Source organism: Pangasianodon hypophthalmus, chromosome 10 (genome assembly GCF_027358585.1).
Source record: "Pangasianodon hypophthalmus isolate fPanHyp1 chromosome 10, fPanHyp1.pri, whole genome shotgun sequence".
Lineage (NCBI taxonomy): Eukaryota > Metazoa > Chordata > Actinopteri > Siluriformes > Pangasiidae > Pangasianodon > Pangasianodon hypophthalmus.
The window spans coordinates 3,581,487-3,596,126 of NC_069719.1; the positions used below are offsets into that span (position 1 = coordinate 3,581,487).

At 41.1% G+C, this 14,640-nt stretch overlaps 1 protein-coding gene across 1 annotated transcript; it reads right to left on the bottom strand.

Annotated features, from left to right (window-relative positions):
- Positions 1 to 1,263: 1,263 nt before the first annotated feature.
- Positions 1,264 to 13,483, bottom strand: mtfr1l (mitochondrial fission regulator 1-like). Its single transcript, XM_034308274.2, has 8 exons — positions 13,325 to 13,483; positions 11,990 to 12,134; positions 11,051 to 11,158; positions 10,441 to 10,550; positions 8,666 to 8,877; positions 8,074 to 8,440; positions 5,457 to 5,609; positions 1,264 to 4,642 (listed from the first exon to the last, which is right to left on the bottom strand). The coding sequence occupies exons 2-7, from the start codon at positions 12,005 to 12,007 to the stop codon at positions 5,498 to 5,500; spliced, it is 927 nt and encodes a 308-aa protein (XP_034164165.2). The 5' UTR covers positions 12,008 to 12,134; positions 13,325 to 13,483; the 3' UTR covers positions 1,264 to 4,642; positions 5,457 to 5,497.
- Between the last annotated feature and the right edge of the window lie 1,157 nt (positions 13,484 to 14,640).

The window sequence follows — 14,640 nt, forward strand, 5'->3', positions numbered from 1 at the left end:
CTGTGTCAAAAGGGCCGGAGGTACAGGCTAAGAAGCTAGCACATAAAAAACAGAGAACTAAGGTTTGTTAGCTAAGATCATTTGTCCAGAAGACTAGAAATGAAGTCTTATATTTGTCCATAGAACTAATTCTGGCTATAAAATAAAGGATAATCTTTGTCCAGAAAAGTTCTAGCTAAGAATTACAGCTATTTATTCAAACAGCTAGTACTTAATAAGAAGGATATTTGTCAAGAAAGCTAACATTTGCTAGAAATTAGGACCAAGGTTTGTCTGGTTGACTAGCTTTGTATAGATGACTAGCCCTATTTAGAAATGAAGACTAACTTCTGTGCAGAACATTAGCCACAGCTAGAAATAAAGGCTAACTTCCTGTCCAGAAAACCAGTGAAAGCTAGATAGTAAGGCTAACACAGCCACAGCTGGACATGAAGGTTAGCTTCACCTAAAACAAATCTGAGGAGAAGATGGTTAAGGGCCTTGCTCACAGACGCAGCAGTGGCAGCTTGGGAATGTTGGGGTTTTCAACTCACATCTTTAACCACTGAGCCATCGCTGCCACATTCATCCAGAAAACTAGTCCTTACTAGTAGTCATGGCTTTTTTTTTGCCCCAGAAAGTCAACTCCAGCTAGAAACTGAAAGCAAGTCTTAAACACTCATGTCATAAAAACAAAGCAGACCAGGACCAGTGGAGTATGCAGTTTAGTATGAGGTTGGGATTTTGGTCAAATTATGGTTAAGTTGCTGTGTAAATCCAGTTTATTTTCAATTAATAATAAAGTTAAATATGCTGATATACACTGTCTAATCTCTTGTTAGTAAATATATTTAGGAAATTCAGTAAAGATTATTTGTTACAAAAAGCTGCTCTTTGAAAATGTATTTCAACAAGAGACATAATTTGGTCTTTGAGTCCCCCTTGTGGTCAGCGGGTGTCACTGCAATTTATTTGTTTTAAAACTTGGAAACCATTTCATTCATTCATTCATTCATCTATCCATCCATCCTCAGTAACCAGTTTATCCTGGGCAAAGTCACAGTGGGTGTGAGGTGGGAATACACCCTGGACGGGAAGCCAGTCCATCGTAGGACACCATTCACACACTCATTCACACACTCACTCACACACTCACTCACTCACTCACTCACACCGAGGGTCAATTTAGCATAGCTAATCCACCTAGCAGCATGTTTTAGGAAGGAAACCAGAGGAAACTCACATGGAAAACATGCACAGGAACTCCGCAGAAACAGAATCAAATGTATTTCAAAAGTTATCCTTTTTATTTTCTCTTGTACACACAATATACAGGCAGGTTCAGCATTCTCATATTGGGAAAAAAACTAAATCACAGCACACAAACGTTCCTCTCGATGAAAACTTGCACTCTAGTTCTCAATCTGTGATCGAACAGGAAGTAATAAAACATGCTTGAATCTCTCCAACACACAGCAGGACTCCTGAAAGTTCTAACAGTCAGAGATTGCTTCTTCTTCTTCTTCTTCATATTTTCTTAGGAGCAAGTTACACACCAGAACCTTCTGAGCATGACACTTTCACATACAGTCTGAAAGTGTACACTTATTCAGCTTCTTAAGCAGTTCTCTACTTTTACACGGATTATAATGAACAAATATTTTATAATGAATATGATCAACAGAACTGAGCATGCGTCAAACACATGAAAATATTAAAGACAATTATTTAATGGGGATTTAAAGGAAGAGTTTGGCAGAGAAACAAATAAAAGACACAATTTTCCACTTTACACCCCAAATATTGGTGGAAAATTGTATTTTTTTTTGTTTGTTTGTTTTCACCACTGTACCTTTAAGCGAACTGCACTTCTACTCTAGAGTAACAGGGATCCTGTCAGTATTTGAAAAGATATACCGAGATGAGCTCAATAAGAGTTCAGGGAAGTGCCAGGAATTATGATATTATATCAATATCATATTAAAAATTATGTCACAATTCACAACAATCCTAACTAACCCCATTACTGGACACAGTAACGAGTGAACAAATTTTTAAACTTATTTCTGAGGATAAAGAAAATATTGAACCTATGGTCTTTAATCAGGTTTTAAAACGCTGGTAGTTTGTTAGCAAATGTAAATATTGTGATACACATCGTGCATCATGAAAATGTCTAAGTATTGTGATGGGATATATTTTTTGGCCACAAATAAGACCATTATGTCTGCTGCATGGTGAAACTGTGTGAAACCAAACATTATGTACTGTACATGTATGCTGTTTCAGAGATAACCCAGGGCCAGACGCTGAAACAGAAATCACTCAACGAAAACGGATGTCCAAGAAAGAAAGAAAAAAGAAAAAAAAAACTCTTAGGTAGGTAAGTCAATAAGAGAGAGATCTTACTCACATGCTGAAAAACTTCAGTCATGCAGATTATAAGCAAATGATGTCCGTTTGGTCTGTGTGTGTTTAACTCTTTTGTGAAATCATACACAGGCCAAACTAAATAAAAATTCCACCAGCTTAACAAGTTTCGCTGTTTTTCATCATAATTATGTGTAAGTCGATAAATGCCAATCAGCTGTAAATCAGAACAGCTGATTTACCTTTAGCCACACCCACAATACTGCATAAAAGGCTAAGCTCACAGCGAGCTGAAAACAAATAAATAGCTACACATTAGCTACCACAGACACGCACACTAACGCTTCCTCCTTTTATAGGGTGCCATTACTTTTGTCCTAAATGAACAGCTAGACTTCTTTGTTTTTACTTGTAGATTTGTTTTGGATCGCTTTCTTTTGTCATTGATACGAAACAACTGAAAATTTACACAAAGCCGATCAATCGAAGGTTCACGTTAAAGAGTCTTCTTATACGCACATTTACACAAAGTCAGGAGCCAGTTTAGGAATTCGACCGTTTATCCGAACGAACTGGATTTTCATGAACACCATGTTTCTTGTGTAAACGCTCCTACGAACGATTTACGAATAAATTCATTCGTAGCCAGTTTGATCAACGAGGCCCGATGTTCCTGTAAACACAGAATGTTCTTCACAGCTACACAGGCAGCAAAAGCAGCAGTGAACACAACAAGCTATACAACACACACACACACACACACACACACACACACACACACACACACACACACACACACACACACACACACACCCCCTCATCTCTACATCAAACCTCAAAGTATTTTTGTGTTTTATGAGCTGGGTAAATACCGTATTTTCCAGACTATATGGTACAAAAAAAAAAAAAAAAAACAGAAATTGTTGCTAAACAGAAACATACACAATTTCTCCTAACTCCAAATCTAACCGTTCAGCAAAGACGTGTTCAGTATCCAACACTGGTGTATATTTTTGCTAATGTAGCTGTTAAATAAGAGCCACTAGTTTAGCATACTGAACACGCTGATTGCGTGTTTGTTGTAAGAGAAAAATCGTGTGCATGTATCTTTTGGCTACGTCTATCGTACTATCACAGTGAAACAGCGCACGTTATTTAGTTGTAAGTATGTTTTTTTGTTTTTTTTTTCTCAACACCGAATTCAGATGTCTATTTTTGTACTGGAGCCACAATGCTAATGTAGCTATTAAAGAAAAGCCACTAGTTCAGAGTTGTGGAAACTGAATGTCTGAAATCAGACGCTCACAGAAAAGACACTATTTAGCGCAATCGCACTATTCCTACATCAACAGTTGCATAAAATAAAGAATAAAAATACCTGAAAAAATAAAAATCTGACATCAGACATGTATTGAGTGAGTGTATGGTGTAAGGGAGAAATAATGTGTAATTTTTGGTTAATTATCACTTTTATCGTATAAATAAAGGTGAAACAATGTGTGTTATTTCGTTATTTTTTTTCTCAACACACAGAATTTAGACGTCTGTTAGTCTGGAAAATACGGTACTTAAAGATTTGAAAGCTATTCAAAAACTTGTGCGTCCCAGTTTTGTGCCCTTTCTGTGAAATGAAGCTAAATGAAAATATAAAATACAAGGAAATTAATAATAATACTAATACTTATACTAATACTAATAATAATACTAATAATAATAATATGTAACAATAGCAATAAGTAACTAGGCCAGTCGTCAAAATGATTCAAGTATATATGGCTGAATTTCATAGAGGAGATGGAGGCAAGATGAAGAAAAAAAGAAAAAAAAAAAAGACATTTCGTAACAGTAAATGAATGTGTGTGAGGTGACGAGACACTTTTTGTTCACACTAGACAAGATCACAACATTCAACACACACAATATATTGTTATTGTTGATGCTTCAAATTCTCGACGCTCTGTTCTCTGTGTGAGGAGGCAGCATTTAAAGTTTTTAAAGAAATAAAATATGATGTAATATGATCATTAAGTCATCTGGGAAATCACTGAGAGACACAGACACACACACAGACACACACACAGACACACACACAGACACACACACAGACACACACACAGACACACACACAGACACACACACAGACACACACACAGACACAGGGATGGTTTTTCACAGGGAGCTGCTCTATTCCAGTGTGGCTGTAATCACTGCGGGAGGGAAAGGGGGCGGGGCTTAACTTGGCATCATGGGGCGCTGTGGCGTTTCCATGGCAAAATGGTCCACAGGCACAGACCTGGCAACACAGACAACAACATGATCATCACTCTGAGGGAGACAAGGATGAAAAACAGAGTTCACATTTCAGACTAATCCTGAATCCTGATAAAATAAAAGTGCTGTTCTGTAAAACTGATCATTTCACACACGAGTTAAGAATAAGCGCGAAGCTCCTGAATCCAGTCCGATATGTCGGTGTTTCAGTGTGTGTGAGGAGCGCGGGGGTTTCTGCCACTTCACACTCGGAAAAATGGGCTCCTCAAGGGATCTGCCCAGGTTCCTGAAGGGATTCAAACTCAAAGTGTTTCCAACAGGTTCAACTCTCTGCTACAGGGTTCTACTGAAGAACCATTACCATGGAGGAACCATCTGAAGAACCAACTGAAGAACCAACTGAAGAACCAACTGAAGAACCATCACCACAGCAACATTTAAACCACTTAAAGAAAGAAAGAAAGAAAAATTGTACAGAAAAAAGAAAAAGAAAAGCAAGAAAGGAGGAAAGAAAGAAAGACAAAAAAGACAACAAATGTACAGAAAGAAAAAGAAAGAAAGAAAAGAATTTGACAGAAAAAAAAAGACAGACTGAAAGAATAAAGAGAAAAAGGACAGAAAAAAATGGACAGTAAGAAAGAAATCAGGAAAAGCAAGAAAACTGAAAGCAATTAAACAGAAAGAAAGAAACATGCATCCTGAGAGAGAAATCAGGAAAAAGAAGAGAGAAGGAAAAGTGGAGAACAGAGAGAGAATGTGTGTGTGTGTGTGTGTGTGTGTGTGTTTTATGTGTTTATTTGCCGAGTGTGAAATCAGTGTGTGTAGTGTGTTCTTACGTGTCGGGGTGTGTGTACAGAGATCATGGAGAAAAGGCAGATCACTTCTTCATATTAATGTCTTCATCCCTCAGAGTGAACTTCTTCCTCAGAGCTTCAGAGATCAGATTAGCCGAGTCCTCTTCCCTCAGTGACGTACAGCCGCGGGAATATCTATACACACACACACACACACACACACACACTTTATTGGGTTGCAGGTTCCAGAGAGATGATAACCAGTTGTGATAAACACCTGTGATTGTCATTACAGACAGTGTTCAGGAGAGATCGACAAAAACTGAGGGGAAAAAGCAAAAAAAAAAAAAAAAAAAAGGAAACACAGACCAGAGAGAGACAAAAAGAAATCAAAACTTCAGAATGTAAACAAACAATAAAACAACAAAGAGAACAAAGAAAATACAGACATCAGGGGAAAAAAAAAAAGAAAATGACAAATGACAAACAGAAAAGAAAGAACAAACAAAAGAAAGAAAAGAGATAGAAATTGAATGAAGAGAGAAAACAAAATGCAGATCAGGTAGAAAGAGAAAAAGAAATAAAGAAATAAAATTACGATTTATAATTAAGATTTAAAAATGACATAAAAAAACACAATAAAGAAAGAACAAAGAAAACAGAAAACACACCTGTGAGCAAAGTAACAGAAGAAAGACAGATAGATAAAGAAAGAAAACCAGTTGGCATAAATAGGTAGATAGATGATAGAGAAATTTCGTTTTTTAAACTGGGGGGAATTCCCACCTTACATGGGTCACATGGGGGGATTTAAAGATTATGGAAGCGGGGAGAATAAATTTTGACACATCGGGCTAAATTAATAATCTTCATTTATTTATGTCTACAGATTTTAACGTGTGGTGGTTTTCAAATCAGCTTAATAACAAAATGTCATGCTCTCTTCCTCCAAACTGACATTAAGAACTGGATTAAAATTATATATTAATGCCTTTCAGAATCAGGGAATTTCATATATTCCAGTTTCAGTTCAATTTCTTTGTTTTTGTTTTTTTTTAAAAATACACCATGCTCTCCTTCAAACTGACATTACGAACTCTGTTTAAACTAATGATATACTAATGTGTCTCAGTTTCAGTGTCTTTCATGTGTTTCAGTTCAATTTCAGTCACTTTTCTTCCATTGCTTGTGACTTTTTTTCCTGTGGCTTATTCCTGTCTCCTCCTCTTCATCTCTTTCCATTTGATGATGGTTCTGTTGAAGTCAAACTGCTCATGAGAAGCTCTGAAATGACCATAAGATTTGTGAGACTTGTATTGTTCAATGAATTTCTAAATTTAGTTTTTTTTGTGTGCTGAATCCACGTTCACACGACACGCGCGCAACTGGTATGACCGCGGCTGTCTGAATGAGTTTCTCCAGTTCAGTGAAAACATGACTCTGTTCACTTAGCACAGTCCCTGCAAACTGCTGAAAGGACAATGAAGTATATGAATCACAGGAGACCATGACTTGCTTCAGTGCTGAGTCGGCAGGCGCGCTCTATCCGCTCACACACTATAAAAAGCAAAACGGCATTTAATGTTTGAATTTCGGGATTAAAATAATATAATTTGGAAGCCGATACTATCTTCACAAGCAGCTCATTATGACTCAGAATACTAGAGCGCGTCACACGGCCTTGTGTGAATAAGATCAGTGAGACGCAGGCCACGGAGAGCGCGCCGATGTGCTACAGCGCTCAGCGACAGTCAGAGACGGCCGGCTGTTTGCAGCGCTGTTTGTGGAATTCAATTCTAAAATAAAGGCAGACTGTTTGAACCGGTGATTTCTTTTTTCGCATCTGTTGATGTATTTCATAATTTGATCTGAGATGAAGCAAATACATGTGTGGGAATTTCTCTCATTATAAAAGTTAAACTTGTTGGAATGGTTTAAATTATGCGCAATCCCCGCAATCCTGCGCCAAAATTCAAGCCCTGGAAAGACAGAAAGAAAGAGAGAAGGACAGAAAGAAAGCCAATGTCAGTGATAGACAGAGGGATGAGGGAAGAAAGAAAGAAAGAAAGAAAGACAGAGGGATGAGGGAAGAAAGAAAGAAAGTAGGAAAGAAAGAAAGACAGAGGGATGAGGGAAGAAAGAAAGTAAGTAGGAAAGAAAGAAAGAAAGAAAGAAAGAGAATGATAGAGACAGATAGATAGATAAAGAAAGACAAAGAAAGGAAGAGAATGAGAGACAGACAGATAGATAAAGACAGACAGAAAGAAAGAAAGCCAACTGCAGAGAAAGATAGACAGAGATAGACAGATAAATACAGAGATAAAGAAAGAAAAAGACAGAAAGAAAGAGATAGATAGATAGATAGATAGATAGATAAAAATTGAATTTGAATTAGCCTGAAAAACAAACAAAAAAAACCCAAAAACATGCGTACTAAGAAAGAAGAAATAACTTAAGAGAAAAAGAGAAGGGATGAAGGTGTAGATGAAGACGGACTGAGAGAGAGAAAAAGACAGAATTCAGAAATATAATGTGACGTAATGTTTGTGTTATTTGTTGTGAATGAAGGTTCTATCAGTATTTACACGCTGCCACCTTTTCCCTCTGTTTCTTTCGTTCCTATCAGATCATTCTGTCCATCAGGTAAACGTCCTCTCACCTGTCTTTGCTCATCTTCATGCGGTTCATGTCCTTCAGGATGTCCTTGACGTCGGCGAAGCTGGTGGACTTGGACAGCGACACCGTGTCTTCCTCCGCCTCCCGGAAGTCCATGGTGGGCCGGTCGAGGTCGAAGGTCGCCGATGCCGTCATGCAGACGGGGGGCACGGGGTCGGGCGCTAGCTCGGGGACCTCGGACTCGTCCTCCTCTTCCTCCTCCTCCTCCTCCTCGTCTACTTCTGTGACGTCGCTGATGACGAAGGAGGCGCTGGGGAGCGGGTGGTACGCTGCGCTCTCGAAAGGAGCCATGGAGAAGCCGACGCTGGTGTCGTCTGGAGAAAGGAGGTCCGGGGTGATGGGGTTCGAGTCTGGGAAAGAGCAGAAACTTACACACTGTTTAGAAGCTCTGATAGCAATAAGGAAGACGTAGACGTGTTATAACGCTGAATAGGTTTAATCACAACTCTTTGTTACGAATTAAAAATTACAAAAAAAAGAAAAAAAGTACGGTCCTTTCCTGACTTCCTGGTTTAAAAACACTCTGCACATGACGGTATTTAGCCGAGTGTGTGTCTGTGTGTGTGTGACGGTACCGGTCTCTCCCGCTACAATCTTGGCGATTTGTGCGCGGAGGCGGCTCAGCTCGTCCTGCAGGGCGGTGGCGCGGTTCAGCGCCGTGATGCCCGGCTTCCTCAGACCCTCCATGCGCTTTCCCTCACGCCTGAAATTGGGCACTGACGAGTTCCTGTGCAGGACCATGAGGGGCGTCGGCCTCCACTCCTGCCGGAAGGGGCGTGTGTCGCTCCTGACCAATGGGAGAAGAGAACGCAAGTTTCTTAAGAAATGCACTCTTCAGAGTTTATATTTAATCTATAAAGCTTATTTAACTATCATGATTTTACATACACACACACACAGTCTCACACACACACACAGTCTCACACACACACACAGTCTCACACACACACACAGTCTCACACAGTCTCTCACACACACACACACACACAGTCTCTCACACACACACAGTCTCACACAGTCTCTCACACACACACAGTCTCACACAGTCTCTCACACACACACAGTCTCACACAGTCTCTCACACACACACACACACAGTCTCTCACACACACACACACACAGTCTCTCACACACACACACAGACAGTCTCTCACACACACAGACAGTCTCTCACACACACACACACACAGTCTCTCACACACACAGTCTCTCACACACACAGTCTCTCACACACACAGTCTCTCACACACACACACACACACACACACACACACACACACACACAGTCTCTCACACACACACACACACACACACACACAGTCTCTCACACACAAACACACACACACACACAGTCTCACACACACACACACACACACACACACACACACACACAGTCTCTCACACACACACACACACACACACACAGTCTCTCACACACACACACACACACAGTCTCTCACACACACACACACACACACAGTCTCTCACACACACACACACACACACAGTCTCTCACACACACACACACACACACACACACACACAGTCTCTCACACACACACACACACACACACACAGTCTCTCACACACACACACACACAGTCTCTCACACACACACACACACAGTCTCTCACACACACACACACACACACACACACAGTCTCTCACACACACACACACACACACACACACAGTCTCTCACACACACACACACACACACACACACAGTCTCTCACACACACACACAGTCTCTCACACACACACACAGTCTCTCACACACACACACAGTCTCTCACACACACTCACAGTCTCTCACACACACTCACACACACACACACAGTCTCTCACACACACACACACACACACACACAGTCTCTCACACACACACACACACACACACACACACAGTCTCTCACACACACACACACACACAGTCTCTCACACACACACACACACACAGTCTCTCACACACACACACACACACAGTCTCTCACACACACACACACACAGTCTCTCACACACACACACACACAGTCTCTCACACACACACACACACAGTCTCTCACACACACACACACACACACACACACACACACAGTCTCTCACACACACACACAGTCTCTCACACACACACACAGTCTCTCACACACACACACACAGTCTCTCACACACACACACACAGTCTCTCACACACACACACACACAGTCTCTCACACACACACACACACAGTCTCTCACACACACACACACACACACAGTCTCTCACACACACACACACAGTCTCTCACACACACACACACAGTCTCTCACACACACACACACAGTCTCTCACACACACACAGTCTCACACCTGACTCTGGCATAAGTCTCCTCTTCGTCAGCAGCGATCCAGGCGATGTCGGCCAGCGTGGGCACCAGGGGGCCGTCCGTGTGCCGCAGTGGGGTCAAACCAGGCAGCTCCTGAGCAAACACACACACACACACACACACACAATAAAACACAAGATTAACGAGCAGATGACGACCCAGGTGTTGGCAGAGAAGTGTTAGGATCTGAAAGACAAACAGAAAGAAATAAAGGCAAAAAATAGAAAGAATGAAAGAGAAAAAAGACAAAGAACAGAATGAAAAGCAAAATAAGAAAGAATGCAAAAAAAGGAAAAAAAAATACAGAGGCAAAAAGGATAAAATGGAAAAAGGAAAGACAGAAAGGCAAAAATAAGGAAACACAAAAAGAAAGAAAAAAGTGATAAGAAAAAAAAAGAGAAAGAAATAAAGAAGCAAAAGAGGAAGAGATAAAAAAAGAAAGCGAACAGACTGACAGAAAGAGAGAGAGAGAACTTCTGTTACAGTGTTACAGACTTGCACTTCACATTGTTTTCCTCATTTAGCTCACATCTATGCGAGACTGACGTGTGCGTGTGTGTGTGTGTGTGCGCGTGTGTGTGTGTGTGTGTTACCTGGAAACAGGCTCGGGGACAGGGTTTCAGAGGCAGCGTGGAGCCGATTCTCCTCACAACACTCCGGGTCGCACCGTGAGGTTTGTTCTGCCAAATAGGAATCACCTCCTGCACAAACAAATACACACACACATCACCTCCTGCACAAACAAATACACACACACATCACCTCCTGCACAAACAAATACACACACACACACACACACACACATTCATCACCCCCTGCACAAACACACACACCCACACACATCACCTCCTGCACAAACAAATACACACACACACATCACCTCCTGCACAAACACACACACACACACACACATCACCTCCTGCACAAACAAACACACACACACTCAACCCTGCACTCATCACCCCCTGCACAAACATACACACACACACACACACACACATTCATCACCCCCTGCACAAACACACACACACACAGACACTCGTCAACTTACGCACTCACCACCTTACACAGTACATAGTGCAGTGTTCAATATCCACCGTACTCAGGACATCCCATAATGCAACGCTACAGGTAGTGCTCAAATAAAGCACCCTAGTAGGTGTAAAGTACCCACAATGCACTGCAGCACTAGAAGATAAGTCAGCGTGAATAAAACTTGATTTAGGACACGCCCAATGTGGACTGCTGGTGAGCTGCTTAGATTGATGTTTATGTTTAAGGGTGTTTTGTTTGGAGCGTACTAGAACCCCCATGATGCACTGCTCCGTGAGAAGACGAGACATGATCCAGTGAGTACAGAGGCTGATTTGGGACACGTCCAGTGTGGACTGATAGGGATGAGGTATTAGTGATGACCTATAGAGTGAAGTGGGATTGTGAACAGATGTTTATATAAACTGCTGCTTCTCAGGAGAGTGGTGTAGTGAGGAGCGAGGTGCGATTTGAGACGCAGCGAGAGACAGAAAGCTCACCGCTCCAGTGTCCATCATATCAGAAGAGCGTGGAAAGACGACGAGTGCTGATTCCCAGAGTGACGGATATCACAGCAGGACAGAGGACATGATGTCCACGAATCTTCTGTCCACTTCAGTCCACTGCGGTTGAGTCACCAAGCATCTGAAAAGAAAGGAATCCAGGATGGGAGGATGAAGAGAGAGAGAGAGAGAGGGAGAGAGACAGAGAGAGAGACAGAAAGAGGGAGGGAGAGAGACAGGGAGAGAGGGAGGGAGAGAGGGAGGCAGACAGAGACACAATTGGGGGGGGTGACAGATAGATGGACAGAGAGATAGACAGTAAAAGAGAAACACAGAAAGAGAGAGAGAAAGAGAGCGAGAGAGAGACAGAGGGCGGGAGGGAGACAGAGAGACATACAGACAGAGAGAGAGAGAGAGAGAGAGAGAGAGAGACACATACAGAGATAGATGACAGAGAGAGAGAGAGAGACAGACAGAGGGAGGGAGGGAGAGAGAGAGAGAGATGATGGAGAGAGAGAGAAAGAGAGACAGACAGAAGGAGGGAGGGAGAGAGAGAGAGAGAGAAAGAGAGAGAGAGAGGCAGAGAGAGAGAGAGAAAGAGACAGAGAAAGAGGGAGAGAGAGAGAGACAGAGACAGACAGAGAGAAAGACAGACAGAGAGAGAGATAGAGAGAGAGAGAGAGATGACATTAGTGGACATGTGAGAGATGATGAAGGGATCTGGGTCTCATTTCTCCACACTGAGAGTCACACATATGGAACTTTATATGTACAGAGTGTTAAAAGCTCAGAAAGCATCAGCTCGCTCTCAGAAGCTGCGCTCTGCACTAAACCTCACTAATCTTTAGCTTTATTTACTGAAAGCTGCTCACAAAAGCAGGCTGTTAAACCACTAAACCTGCTAAACCACACTAGCTAGCTGCCGACCTAGCTTTAAAACTCGGTGATTTTTAAGTTCATTTCCATCTAAATACAATCATATTCCTACAATTAAAGCATCATGTAGTTTAATCTGATTCCTCGCATCTAAACAAACTTGCATTAAACACTTCATAACCTTGCGTCCCATGAGTTGACCCTCGTTGAGCTACAATAGCGTTACAAACGCCGGCTCAATCCCAAACCGCTCACTAATCTCTCCGTAGGCGCCCTACATACGTCATAGGAGTAACGGTTTTCACGCTCTCATTAAGGCACCCTATCGTCAAAACACAGCCATTTGGAACACAACCGTTATGTTTGTTAATATAAAACCGCTACTAAAAAAGCAAGAGTATTTGGAAAGATATTATGTTTTTCATTTATATAACAAAAATAACAAGTACTACGAACCATTCGTGGTTATAAAAACTTGTTTTCTTCTTTGCAATCTGTGTATTTAAAAAAACAACAACAACAACCACACAAATTCAGTGCCGTGGTAACAAAGCTAAACTAGCGAGCTAGCTTTACGCAGAAGCCGGAGCCAGTTTAATGAGGCTGCTCTGTGATTGGTTCCTTTTTTGCATCGCAGCGTCCAATCAAATGCTCGACAAAATAAAAGTTTCAAATGCAGCAAGATAAAAGTCTTCAAAAAAAAATTGGGCACTGAAGTGATTCTATTGTATCTTTCTACTAAATAACAGCAATTAACCATGCAATGCATTGATAACAATAATTATGAACACAACAATGTGTTCGTATTCCAATGATTTAAATAATTTTAAATTACTTATTTTAAGTATTACTTCTTCTTAATAATACAAAATCTGCCCCACAGACTCGAGGTCAGAGCCCTCAGCTTGTTATATTTATGACACTGACTATACAGTTCACTGTTTGGGGAGGAAAATATACATCACTCGTCACTAGCTTTTTCCTAACAAAAGACGAACATGGAGGTGTTTTTTGTTTTGTTTTCCCAATTTGTGCGTCAAATGTGCTGCTGTCGAAAACGACGTCCTGAAAATTACAACTCAGTCGAATGCAGCATAAGATTTCATTTTTGGCATCCACTTCAGATCATTTAGTAGTCTTAAAGCAGATTATTTTGGATGTTTGTGAACGCAAGTGCAACACAACACTACCAATGTTTATAAGAAAAATATACAGAATGGTATAAAGAACATGAAATGACTGGGGCTGATTTCTGTCTAGCTCAGACTGTAGATTCCTGCAGCCTATCAGTGACAGTCGTGTCAGGTGATTTCACAGACTGAAACCCCCCATAGATTTGATCTCCATTTGGCCTCCATACATCCGTAACTCTTCATCATCAGTGACTGAGAAGGCGCATCCGTAATACAGTCATAGGTGTAATGAACATGAAGGATGTGGATTATTTACTCTGTCATACTTTTCCCCTTAAAATGGCTTCGGAGGAGAAACTTGCAGTACATAAACTAAGCATATATTATCCATTTGAAGTACAAATTACAGAAAAGGACAGTAACTGTAAGTTTAGTATTATTTTGGGTTGGTTTTATTTTATTTATTAATGAAAGGGTAACAAGCTTTCAGAGGAAACTCAGCATAAATCAAGCAGAGGATTACAGACTTGACACACTTTATAAAATTAGAAATCGTCTCTCTCTCTCTCTCTCTCTCTCTCTCTCTCTCTCTCTCTCTGTGTGTGTGTGTGTGTAATAGTCTGCCCCATATCATTTACA